At 37.1% G+C, this 22120-nt stretch overlaps 1 protein-coding gene across 1 annotated transcript in view; it reads right to left on the bottom strand.

Moving 5' to 3' along the window:
* Ap3b1 (adaptor-related protein complex 3, beta 1 subunit) overlaps positions 1-22120 on the bottom strand; it is a 258894-nt gene that overhangs the window by 129728 nt on the left and 107046 nt on the right. Inside the window, exons 8-12 of the mRNA XM_005386022.2 lie at positions 21350-21505; positions 5932-6029; positions 3337-3391; positions 3184-3255; positions 1170-1232 (exon numbers count right to left, since the gene is read on the bottom strand). Of these exons, the coding sequence (XP_005386079.1) occupies positions 1170-1232; positions 3184-3255; positions 3337-3391; positions 5932-6029; positions 21350-21505 (444 nt within the window). The remainder of the gene's footprint in view (positions 1-1169; positions 1233-3183; positions 3256-3336; positions 3392-5931; positions 6030-21349; positions 21506-22120) is intronic.

The raw sequence follows: 22120 nt of genomic DNA, 5'->3' as shown, positions 1-22120 counted from the left end.
AACTAGACAGTTTCATAAAATTAACAAGACTCCCTTCCTACAATCCCAGTAGACATGACAGGCAGAAATTACAGTGAAAGGACACACAACAAGATTACACAGGATAACAAGAAGAGGGACAAAGGCAGTAAGATAAAAACTGAAAAACAAATATGCTAAGAAGGAAGTAAAAATTAAATTCAAGAAATGATCTATAGCTCTGAGAGTCCTACATAGAAACTTGAAATACATCAATCCCTTTTATCAAGAATTTTTCTTGAAAAAAATACAGCATGAAGGTAAAGTAATCCAGTTAAGAACATAGAAATTAGGGACATACTGTAACATTCTACTACTAAAAAAGTGCAAGATCACATAGTTAAAAGTAAATATATCGCCCATACAGCTAAAATGAAATTTAATATAGGATACTGAATGATTATGGCAATGAAATAAATTAAATTTATAACTGTTATAAATTGCTAACTCTGGGATTAGTACAGAGGACACAGTATATTTTGTTGAGAAAACTGCTGATGGGATGTAAAGCTCCATAATACGTCCAGACACAGGCTTTCTATTGCTGTGCTTCGCTACTTAGGTTTCAGAGTTGACCCTTCCGTCATAAAGAGTGTAATGACCATGACATAATTTCTCAATAGCATTTTGTGGAGAAACACAGCTAGGAAGCCTCTCATCTACAGGCACATAAGGTTTTTAAAAGTAAAAAGAGAAAGCCAAATAAAAATTAAAACAACAATTTTTTAAAATCATGGTGAATCAACTATAAACCAAACATTCTTCAAGCCCTACATGAGCTCAGGATGCAGCACCTAGAACAGTAGAGGGGCGAGCAGACAGGAATAGTCTGGCAAGGAATGAGTACCAAGTATGCAAAGGATGACCCAATAAAAATAGCATGAAGAGACAGAACTGGCACCCAAAACAATATTTTGAACAAAGTCTGTTACAAACTAGCCTTTCACATTTTTATAAAATGAAATAAAATACAATTTTTAAATATATATGTGTATTTAATGTTTATGCTTGAAAATGTATGAATTTTTTAGCTGTCAATTTTGTCAAAAACCACTTATTTACACAATAACATATTTCTAGATTTAGATACATATTTAACTTAAAATGAACATATTTTAGAAGTTATTTTATAATTAGCACTGTAGACAAACCTGAAATTCTCGAAGAAGAGTGGATATGTTGGCTTCATTTGCTAAGTTTGTCAAAATTTCAAGCTACAGTAGAAAAATAAAAAAGAAAATAAACATTGTAGAATGCACAAAAAAGTGAATTTAATAGAGGCTAGCCATCTTATTGAAAGTTGCTGAGTTTTTTCTTTTTTGAATCACACTATCATTAATGTGGTAATGTATTATATCCAGGTAAGCATAGACTATCTTCTTTTGTCTAAAAATAGAAACTTGATAATTACATACTTCTGAAATTATTAATTAGTAAGAAGAGGATCTTAAATCTTCACTAATTGCTCTAACTTTACTATTTCTGTCTAATTAACCTAAAGAATTTAAGCTAGTTTTACTTTTTATTAATAAAACAATCTGCCCTCCCTGTAATTCTGTTTTCCACATACCAAATTAATTCTCTTGATTGATTCTCCTACATTCTACCATCCCAAATACTTAAGGCATTTTTAACTTCCTCTTCTGAGTTCATATATATGATATGTACAAATGAAAGTTTATCTCCAATAGGTTTGCTAAAAATACTTGTCTTTACTCATACAAAATATTTAATCTGAAGGAAGGCACAGAAAGGGGAAAAAAAGAATAGAGAACAGATGAGATAAACAAAACAAAATACAAAATACAGATATAAACATGTTTGTATCAAGAATTACATTAAAAGTAAATGACCTAAACACTCTATAATCAAAAGGCACAGATTGTAGAAGTGTTTTATGTACTTGATGTACAAGTCATTTATTCAGATAAACGTACTGCAATTATACTGGGATTATCTTCTCCCAGATTATAGTTTGGCTTTTCATTTTATTTTGATGAAAATGTCTTAACTGTTTTAGACAACTTTTAAAAAATAACATCAAACATACAAAAAAGCTCCATATATAGTACAAACAATTAGTTTCTTTCTAAACCATCTGAGATGAGAATTGCCAGTCTGATGACACAACATCCCCAAATACTTCAATGTATACTTCCTGTAGATAGGACAGGTCCTACAGACCACATCGGAACCCATAAAATCAGAACAGAACCTATAAAATCAGGAAATCAACACTAGTCTGACACTTCCATGCAACTGTCATGATATACTTGTTTAACTAACTGTACTGATAATATGTAATAAAAAGGTCCAACTCAGTATCACATATAGTACTTAGTTGTTTCTTTTAGTCTGAAAGTTTTCAGTGTTTCCTCTGATTTTTGTGACTTTGAAACTTTTCATACTTACAACTCAGCTTTTTTAATACATCTTTCAATGTATGTCTTAGATTTTTTATTATTAAACTCTTTCCATGTGTCTAATACATTTTTCACAATACTTTATGAACAATTCATCCTCTCCCCATTGGTTTGTACTATCTCAATGTGGTACACTACATGCAGACAATTTTAACATGTCTAGGTGTGTTTCTAGACTACTCACTCCATTCCACTTTTCTGTTTAAATATTGCACTATTTTTAATCATTATAGCTTCATATTCTTAACTGTACTCTATACCACAGTCATCACTCTCTAAAAACACTCTTTCGTAATCTCTTGGGTTACCAAAACTACTTTTATCTCCTCTCAACCCTTCACAATCTCACAATCAGCCTACAGTCAACAACAAAAAATACTCATAAAAACCCACCCATACATCATTTTTCTCAAATCTCCCAGAGAATTAACCCCACCCTTCCACTACCATAGGACTCAATTCAAATCTCTGCAATACTTAAAACAAACAGCACTAAAACTATCTACCTACATGCTTGTCTCCTTTGGTATGCTATAAACTATTCAAAGTGTAGGAAATGTTTTAATAGTGTATTGGCTAAATGTAGCACAGTAACTAGCACAACACAGATTGGGAGATGTAAAGAAAACTCCTCAAATGTTTTTTGAAAGCAGGACTCCATTCTGCAGATGCTAGAAGCTCCAGCATTATCTCTCAAAGGAGGTAGATGTTAACAGTATATGAAAAATGAAAGCATACATACCTTCAATGTCTTGATCATAGTTGGATCTGTTGACCTAACATAGAAACTCTTCAGGTAAGGTTCAAACATGCCCTACACAATAAAAAGAAATATGTAAATATATTTATCACACATTTGTTTGCTTCTTAAATTATGTAAGCACAATATACATACCTTTCTTTGAATTGACATAGTTGCTATATTTTGTAGGACAATATACTGCACCTCCCTATAAATTAAAAGAGAAATGTCACTGGTGCTATGGTTAAAGTTGAGCATAACCCCAAAGGCTTCATACACTCATAAGTAGGACTTCTGGAAGGTGAATTATGGGGGCGATATGCTGACTTGCTACAGGGAGCAGGGCCTGATAGGAGGAGGCAGGTCACTGAGGGTTGCTCTGGAAGGACATATTTCCATCCTCAGCTTCTCCCCTTGCTCTCTGCTTCCCCTTGCTCTCTGGCACTTTTGTGACACCAGGCACATTCCTCTACCCAGGTCCTTCTCCCATGTACTTCCTGCCTTGGTGCCAGCCAACTATGAACTGAGTATGTAAGGCAAAATAAACCTCTACTCCTTTAAGTAGCAGGTGCCAGGAATTGTGTTCCAGTAATGAGAAAGTGACTGAGACAAACAGTGTATATTTTTCAAGGCAGTATCTTTGAGTAAACAACACAGTAATGAGAAAAAATCAGCAAAAAGTTTCATAATGAATGAAACTCTTAAATATACTAGTCAAAGTTTTTACTAAATGATATTTATACCTTGTTTTTAGTGCATTTTTCTGTAAGGTAATAAATTAGGTGTGACTCATCATGAGGAAGAGTTAAAATCAATTTTGTGACTGAGGTGGGAGGAATGCCAAGTTCAAGTACTACCTGGAGGAATGAGGGAGGCCATGCCTCAAAATGAAAAATTTAAAGGCGGCCCTGGGTGAAATCTCCATTACCACAAACAAACAACTCCCCATTCAGTTTTGTAATATTATACTTCTAAAATAAAAAAATCAATATTGCAGCTGTTTTAAATACGTGTGAGGAAAGTGTTCTTCAAGTCAACAGAAACCGAACAATAACGTTAATATAAGTCTAACTTAAAAGCTCATTCTTTCACTCAAGCTGCCCCAGAGTGAAGGTCAGGTTAAATGAGTAGGCACGTTATTTTTAAATCCAAACACCTACCAAATTGAATTTGGTGTTCAGTTTCACATAAAAGACCTAGTCCACATCTTTCTGACATTCTTTGCATTAGCCATACAAAAGCAAAATTACTAAGGAGATAAAACAAAAGAATGGCTAGGTGTAAATAGAGAACAGGAATGCAAAGGAAACAGCATACTTGCTACTTACAAATGGCAAAAGCCAATTAGGGCTAAAGTTGTGGATTGAGGCCTAGTTAAGACCAAAAATGAACATATGCCTTTTCTTTTCAACCCAGATAGTGGAAGCATATACTCAATGCATGAAAAAAAGCTTAACTTAAAACAACAAATTATTGTAAGTATTCAGGGTATACTAAATAACTAAAGCAAAAGTACTCTTAAATACAGAAAACACCACAAACAACAAAAATCTGAACGGAGAGAGGGAAGTGATGGGGATTAATCCCAGAGGCCTGAGTATGCTGGGCAAGTGCTCCATCACTGAGCCACACCCCAGCCCCCAAACTTTTTCAACTTGAAATTACAAGCCACAGTGCTATGGTCTGGGTCAGAAATATGCTCCGAAGTCTCACATGTTGAAGCCCTGGTCTCCAATGCAGTAATGTTCAGATTGCTTCAGGAGAGTGCCAACCTCACCAATGGGTTAATTCACTGAGGGGTTCATAATGTGATATCTATTCAGAGGAGACCAACACTCAGGAGACATCACCTACCTGGAAGAAGTAGGTCACGGGGGCATGCCTGATATGGTCACATTTCATCCTTAGACACTGCTCACACTCTGCTTCCTGGCTGCCCTGAAGTGTGCAGCTCTGCCACACACACCCTGCCCCCCACCGAAATGTTGTTTCCCCACTGGACCACAGCAATGGGGCCAAATATGCAGCAAAAGTGCTGGAACCTTGGGCCCAAAGTAACCTTTCCTCCTTTACATTGATTTTCTCAAGTATTTTGTTAAAGCAACAAAAAACTAACTAATAGGCATAGGAACTCAATAAACGCATTTTGAGTTCTTGAGATGAATCATTAACTTACAAGGATTTAAAATTGAAAGTGGCAGACTCTACAAGAAACTAAAAAGTATGTAATTCTTTAAAATGAATAGCTAAAACAATATGAGAAGTTACTAAGTTTTTTTTAAAAAGAGCAAACTAAATTAAATATTCTAACTGAATAATAATTAGTGATTCTGCCATAAACTACATAACTTCATCTGTATGTTGTTCTATATCAAATCAAATATAATACATTGAGTAAGCCAATCTCATAATACTTCAATATGTTTTTTCAGGGATTCCAGATTTACTAAAGCTCCAAAACATCCTTACGGCCACACCTAGAAACATAGAACACTAATGCTAGGCCACAGGTGATGGTATATACTACATGTCATGAAAAATTCTTAATCTGTTTGCGCCTCAAGTGTAAACCTTAGTATTTATTATTGTGGTACATATAATGAAACCTGTTATGATGATCTGCAAAGTATGAGATTTTGTTGATAAAATATAATCAGCACCATGCACTAAACATCTGAAGATAGATTATATTTGCTTAAACATTACTTCTAAAAGAAAACACATGCAAAACCATGGCCAATGACCTACCTGTTGCTACGAAGTAAGCGCACTAGTGATTTAGAAATGATGCCAGCTTCTGATTTTGGGGATATGTGCCAATACAGCTGAGCAACTGCCATAACCACCTGAAAGATAAAGTATGAAAATAACAGGAATTCTGAATAAATCAGGCACTCCAGTTTCAAACACATTCTCAGCCATTATTCCCTTTAAATGCATACAAAATCTCTATAAATAAAATGAAATATGTCAATCTTTGTAGTGAATTAAAGAAGTTATTCCTCCCTCCAAAAATTCTTGTCTGTCCTCAGAAGGTAATCTTATTTGGAAGGAGAGTTTAGCAGACATGTTTTTAAGGTAAAGACTGAGATGTGATCACGCCACATTAGAACGGACCCTAAATTCTATGTGAATGCCCTTCTAAAAGTCAGGCTAGGACTGTGAATTCTGGGCTGAACCCTGGACATCTTTAGGACCCCAGTGAGCCACCCCCGTGCCTCCCCAACCAGTGTGTGAGGCAGGGGGAGCCACAGTCATCTTCTGGGGCCTAGGAGGCCACTCCATGCACCCCTAGCATGCTTGCAGGTACTGAGCTGAAGCCTGGACATCTTCAGGAACCCCAGTGAGCTGCACCTGTGCCTCCCGACCAGTGTGCAAGGCAGGCAGAGCCCCAGATACATTCTAGGGCCTCGGTGGCCACTCCCTGCTCGGATCCCCACCGGAGCTGGGCTGAAACCTGGACATCTTCAGGAATCACGCTGAGCTGCCCCTGCACATCGCCCACTAGTGTGTGAGGCAGGTGGAGCATCAGACAACTTCTGGGGCCTCAGTGGTCATTCCCAGCATGCCCTGCATCCCAGTGGGAGTCCAGCTAAAACCCAGACAGAGTCAGTGGCCTTTGGGACTCCATCCTCAATGCTCCCCTGATAATGTGGGAACCAGGCTGGGTGCTGGGCAATATCTGAAGCCTCGGTGACCACGACCTGCATCCCCCTACCATCCTTGTGGAAGCCACATTGAACTTCAGACAGCATCAGGAACTTCAGTGTGCCTCTCCTGCCCCTCCCCCACCGGCTTAGGAGCCAACTGAAGGCCAGAAAGTTTCATGAGCATCTGGAACCCCACTTTGCCACCACACACCAGCACAGGAGCCCCGCTGAGCACTGGGGATCTTTGGACCCTCGCCCTGTCACTTCCACACAATCATGGGAGTGAGGCTGAGCTCCAAGGAACCTCTGCATCTTCAAAAATGACAGAACGGAAGGCTCAAACTACAATCTCAGACCTCTAAACCACCCAGAACATGTCCAGAAAACATCAACACAGAGAAGCCTCAAAGTCATACACATGAAATTTCTGAAATGATAGCAACTGAAGGAAAGAAACAACTCCATCAGGCCATAGAAGACATCAGATCAGAAATAAACTCTCAGGTAAAAAAAAGAAATGACAACAATAATGAAAGCATTGTTCAGCATATCCAAAGAAGACACTGATAAGAAAACAGAAGAGCATAAATAACTCATGGAAACCTTGAGTGAACAATACAGAAAAGAATCAGAATTCATGAAACAGATTCAAGCAGACATTCAGGAAATTAAAAATTCCATTGAAAGATGGCAAAACTGGCAAAACAAAGCTGAAGATAGACTTTCAGACCTTGAAGACAGCATTGCCACTAATGAACGTGAAAGGAAGGATCTCTTAAGAACAACAAGGAATCAGGAAATAACAATTCAACAACTGCAAGACAAAGCAAAAAAAAAACAATGTCAGATTAATAGTTATCTATGAAACAGCGGGTATCAGCACAAATGACAAAAAAAAGACTATTTCAGAAATTACAGCAGAAAATTTTGCACACAAAAATAATCACACATACAGTAAGTGAAGCATATAGAACTCCAAGTAACCATAACCAAAAAAAATCTACACCCAGACATATAGTGAAAAAGATCCCAGAAACTCAACAAAAGATCAGAATATTAAAAGTTGTTAGAGAAAAGAAACAGATCACCTATAAAGTAAAGCCCATCAGAATCATGGCAGATTTCTCAACATAAACCATCAAGTCAAGAACAGCTTGGAGTGAAGTATTTCAGGTACTGAAATAAAACAACTTCTAACCCAGACTGATGTACCCTGCAAAACTATCCTTCAAATTTAATGGAGAAATATAACACTTCCATGATAAAGAACAGCTGAACAAATTTACGAGCATCAAACCAATCCTAAAAGAGTACTAAAAGATATTCTAGAAAGAGAGAAAACAGACCACAACTTCAAGAACAACAACAGAAAGGAACCACCAAGCAGAGCAAGTAACTAAAAAGAGGGAAAAAGGAGGACCCAACAGCAGGAAAATGACATGACAAAGATAAGCCAATACATATCATTTATAACCATCAATTTAAATGGTTGTAATGAACCAATCAAAAGAAGCAGACTAGCAGAACGGATCAGGAAACAAAAATCCAACTACATGCTGTATACCAGAAACACATTTAAATCAAAAGGAAATTCATAGACTGAAAATTAAAGGATGGAAAATAATACCCCATGCTACAGGAACCCAGAAAAAACCAGTTGTAGCTGTTCTGTTTGCAGGCAACGTGAACTTCAAACCAAGAAAAATCAAAACAGATACAGAATGTCACCACATACTTGTGAGGGGAAAACTGCAAGAGGAAAAGATAACAATTGTAAACATGTACACACCAAATACAGGACCACCCAACTATGTAAGACAAATTTTAACAGACATGAAAAATGAAATAAGAAGCAAAACAATCATAACAAGGGATGTTTTAACACACCACTGTCACAAAAAGATCAACTAGGCAAAAAAACAGCAAACAAATAACTTACGTAAACTTGTAAACAAATGGACTTAGTAGACCTCTACAGAGTGTTCTATCCAACAGCCTCAGAATATATACTCTTCTCAGCTGCACAAGGTACATTCTCTAAAACAGACCATATGCTAGCATATAAAACATGTTTCAGTGAATGCAAAGGAACTGAAATTATCCCATGTATACTGTCAGACCATAGTGCAATGAAATTGGAAATTAATGACAAAAGAAGTCACAAAAACTCCACAAACACATGGAAATTAAATAACATGCTCTTGAACAACCAATGGGTCACAGATGAAATCAAAGTAGAAATTAAACACTATTTACAAACAAAAATGTAGATTGAACTTACAGGAAACTGTGGGATGGAATGAAACCAGTCCTCAAAAGGAAATGTATAGAAGTGAATTCTCACCTCAGGAAAACAGAACGAGCACAAATAAACAAGCTTATGCTGCACCTCAAGCTTCTACAAAAAGAAGAGCAAGTCAAACCCAAATCCCAAAGAAGATAGGAAATTATAAAGCTCAGGGCAGGAATTAATGCAATGGAGACTAAAAACACAATACAAAGAAATAATGAATCAAACAGTTGGTTCTTTGAAAGAATAAATAAAAGACACCCCTAGCCAACCTTATCAAAAATGGAAAGAAAAAACAAATACATGTGTTATGGTTTATGTCTGTGTGTGCCCCCAAACCCTCATGTGGCCATGGGGCAGGCTATTAGAGTTTAATTATGGGTATGACAGCTACACCCGCCCTGGGGTGGACAGTTTGCATATGTAAGGGAGAGGAAAAGAGTGCTTGAGGCCATTCCTCCCCGATTCCGCTCTGGTGTGTGCTTTCAGCTTAGCTGTGTTCTGCTGCCCTGCGCTGTAGCTCTTTGCCATGTGCCACTCTGCCTTATAATCTGCCAAGTACGGACTGAAACTTCCACGAACTGCAAGCAAAATAAACCTTTCCTTCCTTAATTTGGGGCATCAGGTATTTTGTCCCAGCAGCGAGAAAAAAGTAACCAAGACAACATGCAATAAGGAATGAAAGAGGTGAAATCACTACAGATCCTATTGAAATTCAGATCATCAATACCTACTTTGAACATCTTTACTCTCACAAGATGGAAAACACAGAGGAAACGGACAGATTTCTAGATACATATGAATTACCAAAGCTGAATCAAGACGATATAAAAATCCTGAATAACTCAGTATCAGCCAGTGAAATTGAGAATGTAATAAAAAACTTGCCAATGAAGCAAAGCCCAGGTCCTGATGGATTCACAGCTGAATTCTACAAGAAATGTAGAGAAGATTTAACACCAATTCTTCTCATACTCTTTAATGAAATTGAAAGGAAAGGAATTCTCTACAACTCCTTCCTAAAGGCAAGTATTATCCTGATACCAAAACCAGAGAAAGACTACAGACCAATCTCCCTAATGAATATAGAGGCAAAAATTCTGAATAAAATACTAGCAAACAGAATGCAACAAATCACCAAGAGTATACACCGTGACCAAGTGGGATTCATTTCAGGAATGCAGGGATGGTTCAACATACGCACATCAATTAATGTAATACACCATATCAATAAAGCCAAAGACAAAAATCACATGATTAGCTCAACTAATGCAGAAAAAGCCTTCAATAAAGTCCAACAGTCATTCATGATAAAAACCCTACCAAAAATAGGATTAAATGGTATTTGCCTCAATCTGATCAAAGATATCTATGACAAACGAACAGCTAGCATTATACTAAATGGTCAAAACTTGAAAGCTTTCACTTTAAAATCAGCAATAAGATAAAGATGTCCACTGTCACCACTCCTATTAAATATAGATCTTGGAAATATTAGCTAGTGCAATTAGACAAGAGAGAGAAATAAAAGGAATAAGGATAGGAAAGGAAGAAGTGAAATTATCATTATTTGCAGATGACATGATACTCTACATAGAAACCCACCAACAGGCTTATAAATTTAATGAACAAATTCAGTAACATAGCTGGACAAAGTCAATGCTCAAAAATCAATACCATTCCTGTACACAAACAACAAACAGACTGAGTGAGAAATTAGGGAAACCACACCTTTTTAGCATCTAAAAAGATTAAGTACTTAGGAATCAATCTAACAAAAGAAGCAAAAGATATATACAGTGAAAATTATAGTACTCTGAAAAAAGAGATTGAAGAGGATATCAGAAAATGGAAAGATATTCCTTGCTTGTGGATAGGATGAACCAACATTGTGAAAATGGCCATATTCCCAACACTGTTGTATAGATTCAATGCAATCCCAATTAAAACACCATCAATATATCTCACAGGTCTAGAAAAAAAATTCCTAAAATTCATCTGGAACCAGAAGAGGTCTAGAACAACAAAAGTAATCTTGGGAAATAAAGGTAAGGCTGGAGGCATTACAATTCCTGAACTGAAAGTATGCTACAAAGCTACTGTGATAAAATCAGCAGGATTCTGGCAAAAAACCAGACCTGAAGATCAATGGAACAGATTAGAAGATTCAGACACAGCTACAAACACACTCAGATACCTTATCTTTGACAAAGGGGCCAAACATGTTCACTGGAGGAAAGATAGCCTCTTCAAGGCCTCTTTCTGGAAAAACTGGCTCTCCACAGGCCGAAGACTAAAACTAGACCCATGTCTTTCACCATGCACTAAACTAAAGTCAAAATGGATCAAAGATCTAAATATTAAAACAGAAACACTAAATTTATTGGAAGAGAAAGCAGGTAAAGATCTTGAAGACATAGGGGAAGGCAGAAAGTTCATGAATAAAAACCAAACTGTACAGGAAATACTTCAAAGAATCAACAACTGGGATCTCATCTTACTGAAAAGTTTTTGCACATCTAAAGAAATCACCAACAAGGTGAAAAGAAAACCCATGAATTGGCAAAAAATTTTAGCCAACTGCCCCTCAGACAGAGGACTTCTATCTAGAACATATAAAGAATTAAAAAAGTCAGACCCCCAAAATTCAAAGATCCAATTCAAAAATGGGCATCTGAGATGAATACACACTTCTCCAACTAATGGCAAATAAATACATAAATACTAATGGTGAATAAATACATGAAAAAATGTTCATCATCATTAGTCACTTGAAAAATGCAAATTAAAACACTGAGACTCGATCTCACCCCAGAAAGAATGGCTATCTTCAAGAAATCAACCAATAACAAATGCTGGAGAGACTATGGGGAAAAAGGAACCCTACTGTACTGCTGATGGGAGTGTAGATTGGTGAAACCACTGTGGAAATCAGTTTGGAGATTCCTCACAAAACTAGAATTAGAAGTCCCATTTCACCCAGCTACTCCCCTTCTGGGTATTTTCCCTGAAGAACTGAAAACATCATACCACAGCAAAATATGTGCATCCATGTTTATAGATCCATGTACATCCACTGAGGAATGGATAAAAAAGATGTGGTATTTTTATACAACGGAGTATTACTCAGCTATGAAAAAAATAAACTCCAGGCTTTTGTAGGTAAATGGACGCAACTAGAGACCATCCTCACAAGTGAAATAAATCAGACCCACATGGGTAAACATCATATTGTCTCCCTGGTGTAGGAAGTTGAAATAGTAAATAAAACTCAAAAGGTACAACAGATGATATGAAAGGGAAAGAAACTGCTCAAAGGAAGGAACAACTGGGATGAGGGAAAAAAGAAAAAAGAAAGAAGGCAAAAAATATATATATACAGATTATATATGTATATAGAAGAGTAGTGAGGATAATTGTATGGCTGAAGTCTGATGGTATATTGAAAAGAACAGTTAATGCTTAAAATTTTTTATATTCTGACCAATTTTGCATGCTTGTATCTAATCTGAGCAACTGATTTGAAGACAACAATATGCAATGGAACAAACATTGGTGAATTCCTACCATCTTGTCCAGTGAAACTCTGTATTATCTCTAATGTTTTATCTAATAATTATTTTTTTATTCTCTTTAATGGTTTGAACAATCTTCCACTCTTTCATCTGGTGATCTGAGTGATGTAGTTGAAGATAACAATATGTAATATAACAACCACTGTTAATTCCAATCATTTTGTTTTGAAACCCTGTATCACTTTTAAAGTGCTTGCTTTGCTTATGTTTGCGATGTTGGTATGCTGCTATTGTTCTTTTTTTTCTTTTACTACTCTCTTTAAAAAAAAAAAAAAAAAAAAAAAAAAAAGTCAGGCTAAAAGCCCACGTAGAGGTGAAGGCAATGGCTGGAATAATGCATGTACGACCCAAGAAGTTCTAAGGCCAGCCAGCAACCGCCCAGAGGCTGCATAAGAGGCAGTTCCTCCCTCAGACTCTCCACAAGGAACAGCTCATTTATACCTTGATTCTGGACTTCAGGTTTCTTGAAATGTAAGAAAACAAAACCTCTGCTGTTTTAATTCTGCTGGTTTGTAGCAATTTGTATAGCACTGCCAGGAAACTAACATATCCCCCAAAAAGAAAGCAAATGTGAAATGTTCAAAGTGTAACAGTTGGCACAGGGCAAAGCAGAGACTGTTCTTTCAAGAGAAGTCTTGGAGACTGTGACCCTCCAAACCCCATGCTCCTCCTAGTACTGCTGCTGAAGTGCAAAGCAGGGAAAAAATTTGCCAGCTACTCCTCAGACAGAGGACTGATGTCTAGAATATATAAAGAACTCAAAAAATGAAATCAAAACCTAACCAAAAACTGGCAAGTAAAATGAACAGACATTTCTCAAAATGTATCAAAAAATGTTCACTGTCTCTGTCCATTACAAAAAACAAAACAAAACAAAACAGACCTCTACAATTCCATCTCACTCCAGAAAGATTGATTATCATCAAGAAATCAGATAGTAACAAACGCTGGCCAGGCTGTGGAGAAAAGGAACCCTTCTACATTGTTGGTGTGAGTGTAAATTGGTATAACCATGATAGAAATCAGTGCAGTGATTCCTCAAAAACCTAAAACTAGAAATTCCATTTGACCCAGCTACTCCCATTCTAGGTATTTTCCCAAACATGATTACAGTGATACAAACATACCTATGTTTATAGCAGCACAACTCCTCATAGCAAAATCTTGGAAGAAGCTTCTAAGTCCATCAGCAGACACATGGATAAAGAAAATGTGGTATTTACATACAATAGAGTACTATCCTGCCATAAAGATAAACTTGAGTCATTTGTAGGGAGATGGAACGTACCTTGAGACCATAATATTAACTGAAGTAAACCAGAAACACAAGCTTAAATATTACATGGTTTCTCTTATAGGAGAAACCCCTCCAAAATATAAATCAACAACAAAATAAAGGACAGACAGTAAGTAGGGAGACAGATCTTTCTTGTATAAGGAGATTAAGAGATGAAGGGGAAAAGGGTTAAAAAGAAGAATAAAGATGTGTCATGTACATGTACCAACTCCCCATAATGAATGTAATAACTATGTATTAGAAATATGTACTAATCAAAAGTACCAAAATATGATGGCATAAAGTAAACTCCTCTACTTGATACAAGATGAAATAAGCAAGGAAAGCAAAAGTACATATTATATGTTTCATCATTAGAAAATATCAGTATTTGATTTTTTGTTTTTTTGTTTTTGTTTTGTTTTTTTTCCAGTACCAGGAATCAAACTCACGACCTTGTACTTGCCAGGCAGGAGCTGCGCTGCTGAGCTAAATCCCCAACCCTGAAAATATCAGTATTTGCAACTGCCACAACAAACTGAAATTTTTATGTAAGTCAACAATAACACATAGATTTAGGTGGTAAATTACATGTACCTAGCTAAGCTGCAGGACATTAAAATATAAACTTTAGCCAGACGTGGGGGGGCATGCCTGTAATCCCAGCACTCGGGAGGCTGAGGCAGGAGGATCACTGAGAGTTTGAGACCAGCCTGGGCTACAAAGTGAGCTCAAGGCCAGCCTGAACTGCATAGTGAGACATTGTCTCAAAGAAGACCAAAGAAAAAATAAAATAAAATATAAACTTTATAACATTAGTGAAATAGTATTTTGTTATGAATGGGCATGGTTACTGAATAATAACTGGTAAAGTAGATTATTAGATGTAAGATAAAAATTTCTGGTAAGTACTAAGATATACAAAGTTCTAAGTTATAAATTATTAAGAATCGAAAAACTAAATTTTTAAGAAAATGCTTCACATGATCTGCCAAGCCTAGATATAACTGTCCATTCACAGGAAACACAGGGCATAAAATAATACATTAGGAACAGGGATATAGCTCAGTGGCACAAGCACCTGCTTGGCAAGTGCAAGGTCCTGAGTTCGATTTCTATACAAAAAAAAGAGAATACATTAAATAACTATAAAAGAAATAATCAGCCAAATCTAGAAAAATTTTAGACATTTTTGATTGTATCAAATCCATATACAACACAATAGGTTCTGGCTTGGATAAACCACCTAAAGCAGTAGCTGAAGATAAATTCGTATGAACTGAAATGAAATTATATTGAAATAGGTGAGGACGACTGATTAGAAACAAAAGGGGTGAAAAAATTATGCAGACAATATTACTTTTACCTTGGCTTAAAAAATATACAGCCAGATCTACTTCCTGGGGGCAGAGCAGGTGACTCATGACCCTGCTGTCATTACAGTCTGTGTCTCTGCCCTCCATGCGCCCCTTGCAGACAGGAGATTCTCACTCAGAAGGACCATGAACTGTTAACACAGGGGTTCACGTTTGGGCCCTCCCTGAGCGGGCCCTGTACCTCTTGACGTACGAAAGCAGGTGGCCCAACAATTGCTGACAAGTGGTTCACCTCTGGGCTTTGTGCATGCCCTGACCTTCTAGAGGTCACAGAAACAGGCTGTCTGTAATCATTGCCAGTGCAGCCCACGTCTGGCCCCTGCTCGTGCCCTGAGCTGCCTTCAGACACGGAATCAGGGGGTCTGTGATCCGCTGACATCACGGTTCACAGCTGAACACCAAGCGAACCAGATATTCCCCATCTACTACTTGGGGGCAGAGCAGGTAACCCAAGACCCTGCCCCCATTACAGTCTGTGTCTTCCCTGCTCCATGCGCCCCATACACACAGAAGACCCTGACTTAGAAGGCCCAAGAACTGCTAATACCTGGGTTCATGTTTTGGCCCTCCTTGCACAGGCCATGTGCTGCCTGAGGTAACAGAGTAGGTGGTTCAAGAACTGCTTACACCAGGTTCACATCTGAGCTTAGCCTGTGCCCTGACCTCCTGGAGGTCAGGGCACAGGCGGTCCAGGATCACCTCCAGTGCATCTTGCCTCTGGCTCCTGCGCACCCCTAAGCTGCCTAGAGACACAGAATCAGGTGGTCCATGAACTGTTGACCCTGTGGTTCTGGTCTAGGATCTGCCTGCACCATGAACTGCCTGGGGACACAGGACCAAGTGGTCCATGATCGCACCACCAGTGTAGCCCGCTTCTGGGTCATAGCGTGCCCTGAGCTGCAAGGGGACACTGGATGAGATGGTCTGCCATCAGCCAACATCGCAGTTCACATCTGACACCTGGGACAATTAGGTACACTTCACCATCTGCTGAAAGACCCCAGACTAAGCAGCACATCTCAGCGGACACGGACGGGCAAGCCTGACCACTAGAAAAACTAGGGACACTAGCAACCTATGCTGAGCTGCCAGGGAAGAGGGAGACTGAGCGTTCTGCCTTCGGCATCAAATATGACAAGATGAAGGTATAAAACACAATCTCAGAACCCTACCCCACTCAGAACTCCACCCCACTCAGAACAAGGCCAGAAGACATCAACATAAGAGAACTTGGTAAACACACTCCTGAAATTGCTGAAATGATTGCAATGGAAGTAAACAAACAACTCCATCATGCCATAGATCAGAAATAATTTCTCAGGCAAAAAAATGAAATGACAACAATAATGAAAGAATTGCTCAACACATCTAAAGAAGACATATAAAAAAATAAATAAGCATACAAAACTGAAGGAAATGTTAAATGAACAATATAGGAATGAACTAGAATGCACGAAAGAGATATCCAGGAAATCAAAACTTCCACTGAAAGCTGACAAAACTGCTTGAATAAAGCCAAAGATAGAATTTCAAATTTTGAAGACAGCATGGCAGCTAGCGATTGTGAAAGAAAGGACCTCTTAAAATCAACAAGGAACCAGGAAAAATCAATTCAACAACGGCAAGACAAGGCGAAGAGAAATAATGTAAGACTAATAGGGGTCAACAAAAACAGGAGAAAACACAAACACAAAAAGAATGTTTGCAGAAATAATAGCAGAAAAATTACGCAAACATGAAAACAGATCTCCAACTAGTCGTAATCAAAATAAAACTAACTACACTCAAACATAATAATCAAGATCTCAGATCTCCAGCAAAAGAAGAGAATATTAAAAGATGCTAGGGAAAAGAAACAGATCACCTATAAAGGAAAGCCCATCAGAATCACAGCAGACTTCTCAACACAAACCATCCAATTGAGAAGAGCTTGGAGTAGAGTATTACAGGTCCTGAGACAAAACAGCTTCCAACCAATACTGATGTATCCTGCCAAACCATCCTTCAAATTTAATGGAGAAATAAAATATTTCCATGACATAGAACAACTGAAGAACTTCATCAGTGCCAAACCATCCTTACAAAGAGTACTAAAAGATATTCTAGACAGTTGAAAAAATGGCCACAATTTCAAGAACAACAATAGAAAGAAACCCTCAAGCAGAGCAAGCAATTAAATGGGAGAAAAAGTAGGAAACCAAAAGCAAGTAAATAACATGACAATAACAAGCCACCACGTATCAGTTATAACCATAAATGTAAATGGCATCAATTCACCAAAGAAACAGGCTGGCAGAGTGGATTAAGAAACAAAATTCAATGATATGCTATATACAGGAAACACATTTTACTCAAAAGGAAATCCACAGACCAAAAGAAGGATGGGAAACAATTTTCCATGCAAAACGAACCCAGAAAAAAAAACAGATGTAGCTATTATGTTTGCAGACAATGTAAACTTCAAACCAAGATCAAAAGAGATAGAGAAGGTCACTACATACTTGTTAGGGGAAAACTGCAAGAGGAAGAAATAACACTCATAAACATGTATGCACCAAATATTGGAGCACCAAACTATATAAGACAAATCTTAACAGACATGAAAACCCAAATAATTAATGACACTATTGAACTAGGGGACCTCAACACCCTTTCGACATAAACAGATAGGTCAACTAGACAAAAAATTGGCAAAGGAATAATAGATCTGAACCAAATCTGCAAACAAATGGACATAGTAGATGTATACAGAGTGTTCCACTCCACGTCCGAGTATACCTTTTCTCAGCTGCACATGGGACTTTCTCTAAAACAGACCACATTCTAGCCCATAGAGCATACCTGCCTAAGTGCAAAAGAACTGAAATTATCCCATACATAGTATCTAACCACAGTGCAATGAAATTGGAAATTAATGACAAAAGGAACTCCAAAAACTCAAGAAACACTTGGAAATTAAACCACAACCTCCTGAGCAACCAGTACGTCACATCAGAAATTAAAGAAGACATTAATGAATACCTACAAACAAACAAAAATGTTAATACAACTAACCAGAATCTGTGGACATATTCAGTGACAGCAGTCCTCAGAGGGAAATTTATAGCACTGAACTCACACATAAGGAAAACAGAAAGAGAACAAATAAACAGCCTAAAGCTCCTTTAGCCAACATTATCAAAAACAGAAAGGAAAAAACTATTCATGCAATAAGGAATGAAAAGGATGAAATCATTACAGATCCTATAGAAATTCAAAAGATCATTAATACCCATTTTGAAAATCTTTACTCCCATATGCTAGAAAACTCAGAAGAAATGGACAGATTCCTAAATATGTACGAATTACCAAAGCTGAATCAAGAAGATATAAAAATCCTGAACAACTCAGTATCAATTAAGGAGACTGAAGATGTGATTAAAAACTTACAAAGAAAAGCCCAGGCCCTGATGAATTCACACCAGAATTTTACAAGAAATTCAGACAAGATTTAATATCAACACTCCTCAAACTCTTCAATGAAATTGAAAAGGAAACAATTCTCCCTAACTCATTTCTGGAGGCAAGTATTATACTGATACCAAAATCAGAGAAAGACCTAACCAAGAAAGAGAACTACAGACCAATCTCCCTAATGAACATAGATGCAAAGATACTCAATAAAATACTAGCAAATAGAATGCAGCAAATCATCAAGAAAATCATACACCACGATCAAGTTGGATTCATTCCAGGAATGCAGGGATGGTTTAATATTCACAAATAAATAAATGTTATACACAATATCAATAGAGCCAAAGACAAAAACCACATGGTCATCTCAATAGATGCAGGAAAAGCTTCTGACAATGTCCAACACGTATTCATGATAAAAAACCCTACAGAAAATAGAAATAGATGGTATTTATCTCAATCTGATCAAAGCCATTTATGACAAACCAACAGCCAACACCATATTAAATGAACAAAAACTGAAAGCTTTTACTTTAAAATCAAGAACAAGATAAGGATGTCCACTGTCACCATTCCTATTCAACATACTTCTGGAAGCATTAGCCAGAGCAATTAGATATGACAGAAATAAAAGGAGTAAGGACAGGAAGGGAAGAAGTAAAATTATCACTATTTGAAGATGGCATGACACTTTCCATGGAAGACCCCAAAAACTCCACAAGAAGACTCCCTGAATTAATCAACAAATTCAGCAGTGTAGCTGGATAGAAAGTCAACACCCAAAAATCAATAGCATTCCTATACACAAACAATAAACAGACTGACAGAAAAATTAAGGAAACTACACCTTTCACAATAGCATCCAAGAAATTAAAATACTTAGGAATCAATCTAAAAAGAGAAGTAAAGGATCTACTCAATGAAAACTACAGTACTATGAAAAAAGAGATTGAAGAAGATTTCACTAAATGGAAAAATACTCCTTGCTCATGGATAGGAAGAACCAACATTGTGAAAATGGCCATACTACCAAAATTGTTGTACAGATTGATTGCAATTCCCTTTAAAATATCATTAACATACCTCACAGATCTCAAGAAAACCTTTTTTAAATTCATCTGGAACCAGAAAAGCCCCAGAATAGCAAAAACAATCCTGGGCAACAAAGACAAGTCAGGTGAAATCACAATCTCTGACCTGAAATTATAGTACAAAGCTACTGTAATAAAATCAACATGGTACTGGCTAAAAAACAGACCAGAGGATCAATGGAACAGACTGAAAGAAACAGACACAACCACAAACACACTCAGCCACCTAATCTTTGTCAGAGGTCAAACAAACTCACTGGAACCAACATAGCTTCTTTAATAAACAGTGCTGGGAAAATTGGCTTGTCACTTGCCAAAGACTGAAAATAGACCCAAGTCTATCACCATGCACCAAATTCAAGTCAAAATGGATCACAGATCTAAACAGCGAAACAGAAACACTAAAGCTATTGGAAGGGCAAATAGGTAAAAATCTTGAAGACATATGGGTAGGCAGAGAGTTCATGAGCAAAAACCAAACCACAAAGGAAATACTTCAAAGAATCAACAACTGGGATCTCATTCTACTGAAAAGTTTCTGCACATCTAAAGAAATCACCAACAGAGTAAAAAGAAAACACACAGACTGGGAAAAATTTTTAGCTGACTGTCCCTCAGACAAACGTCTTTATCTAGAACATATGAAGTATTAAAAAACTTCAGCCCTCCCACATTCAAAGACCCAATCCAGAAATGGGCATCTGAGATGAATATATACTTCTCAAAGAAATACAAATGGCAAATAAATACGTGAGATGTTCATTATCATTACTCATTCAAGAAATGCAAATTAAAACAGTGTGATTTCATCTCACCCCAGTAAGAATGGCTATCATTAAGAAATCAACCAATAACAAATGCTGGTGAGGCTGTGGAGAAATAGGAAATCTTCTCCACTGCTGGTAGAAATGCAGACTGGTGAAACCACTGTGGAAATCAGTTTGGAGATTCCTCAGCAAACTAGATCTAGAGGTCCCATTCAACCGGGCTATTCCCCTTCTGGGTATTTTCCCAGAAGAAATGAAAATATCATTTCACAGCGATACATATGCAGCCATGCTTATAGTAGCACAATTTTTAATTGCTAAATTGTGGAAGCAACCCAAATGTCCATGCACTGAGAAATGGATAAAAAAGTTGTGGTATTTTTATAAAATGGAATATTACTCAGCTATAAAGAAAGATAAACTCAAGGGTTTTACAGGTAAATGGTCACAATTAGAGAACATACTCATAAGTGAAACAAATCAGACCTGCATACATAAGCAATGTATTGTCTCACTAGTGTAAGAACTTGAAAGAGGGCATAAAAATTAGGAGGTATGATAGACACTGTGAAAAGAAAGGAAACTGCTCAAAAGTAAAGAGCAACTAGGATGAGGGAAAACAGAAAAGAAAGAAGGGACAAATTATGTATGTATTTAGGAATTATTTCTCATAAAGGCTTTAACATACCGCAGCATTCCTGCTCTGAAGCAAAGGCTTTGTGTTTCTAATTAAAAGTCTGTGGTCCGGATCCATGGTGTAGTTCTTCTTCCTTCTGTCTGTCTTTTCCTTCTGTTCATCATCAGATTCATAGAAACTCTTTTCATTGTGCTCTAGACCACCATCCTGCAAGGAAAAAAATCCAATACCAACATTAGTTCAGATCTTTAGCAGCCCAAATACTATAGTCAAAGAAAATGTTGGTTTAAATGTTTGCAATATTTTACTCTTGGGGCAATTTAAAAATACTATACAGCCTACAAGGGACGTAGACCCTGACTTTTCTCATGTTATAACACAGTAATCACCATTTCATGCTGTAGATGCTTCTCCTATGTTACATAACAAATCAGTGAATATTAAATCCCTACAGAAATACCTACAGCTGTTCAAAGGAAGTAGATTCTAAAAAGATCAATGAGAATAACTGAAACCTGAGAACTATTTCCATAATTATAATCACTCTACGACGAGATCAAAGAGGAGAAAATGGACCTAAGTTTGAATAGTAACACAAACGAAATTACAATAAAGCTTGACAGGTAAAACCTAGTGATTAAGCCAGTCCCTGAATTGCCAGGGAAAGCCTCCATTTGGGACGTAGGACCCTAGGAATCGATTCTCCTTTTTTGTTTCTGAATTTGTTATTATTTTTGCCAATAGGCATTTATTTAGCCCAAAACGCACCAGCAAAAAGCACACACAGAGTGTAATATCTGTGCATAATCTGGCAGGCATATC

The sequence above is a fragment of the Chinchilla lanigera genome, unplaced genomic scaffold (assembly GCF_000276665.1).
Source record: "Chinchilla lanigera isolate Chin_1 unplaced genomic scaffold, ChiLan1.0 scaffold00024, whole genome shotgun sequence".
Taxonomy (NCBI): Eukaryota; Metazoa; Chordata; class Mammalia; order Rodentia; family Chinchillidae; genus Chinchilla; species Chinchilla lanigera.
This window is presented reverse-complemented; position numbering and strand designations above follow the sequence as displayed.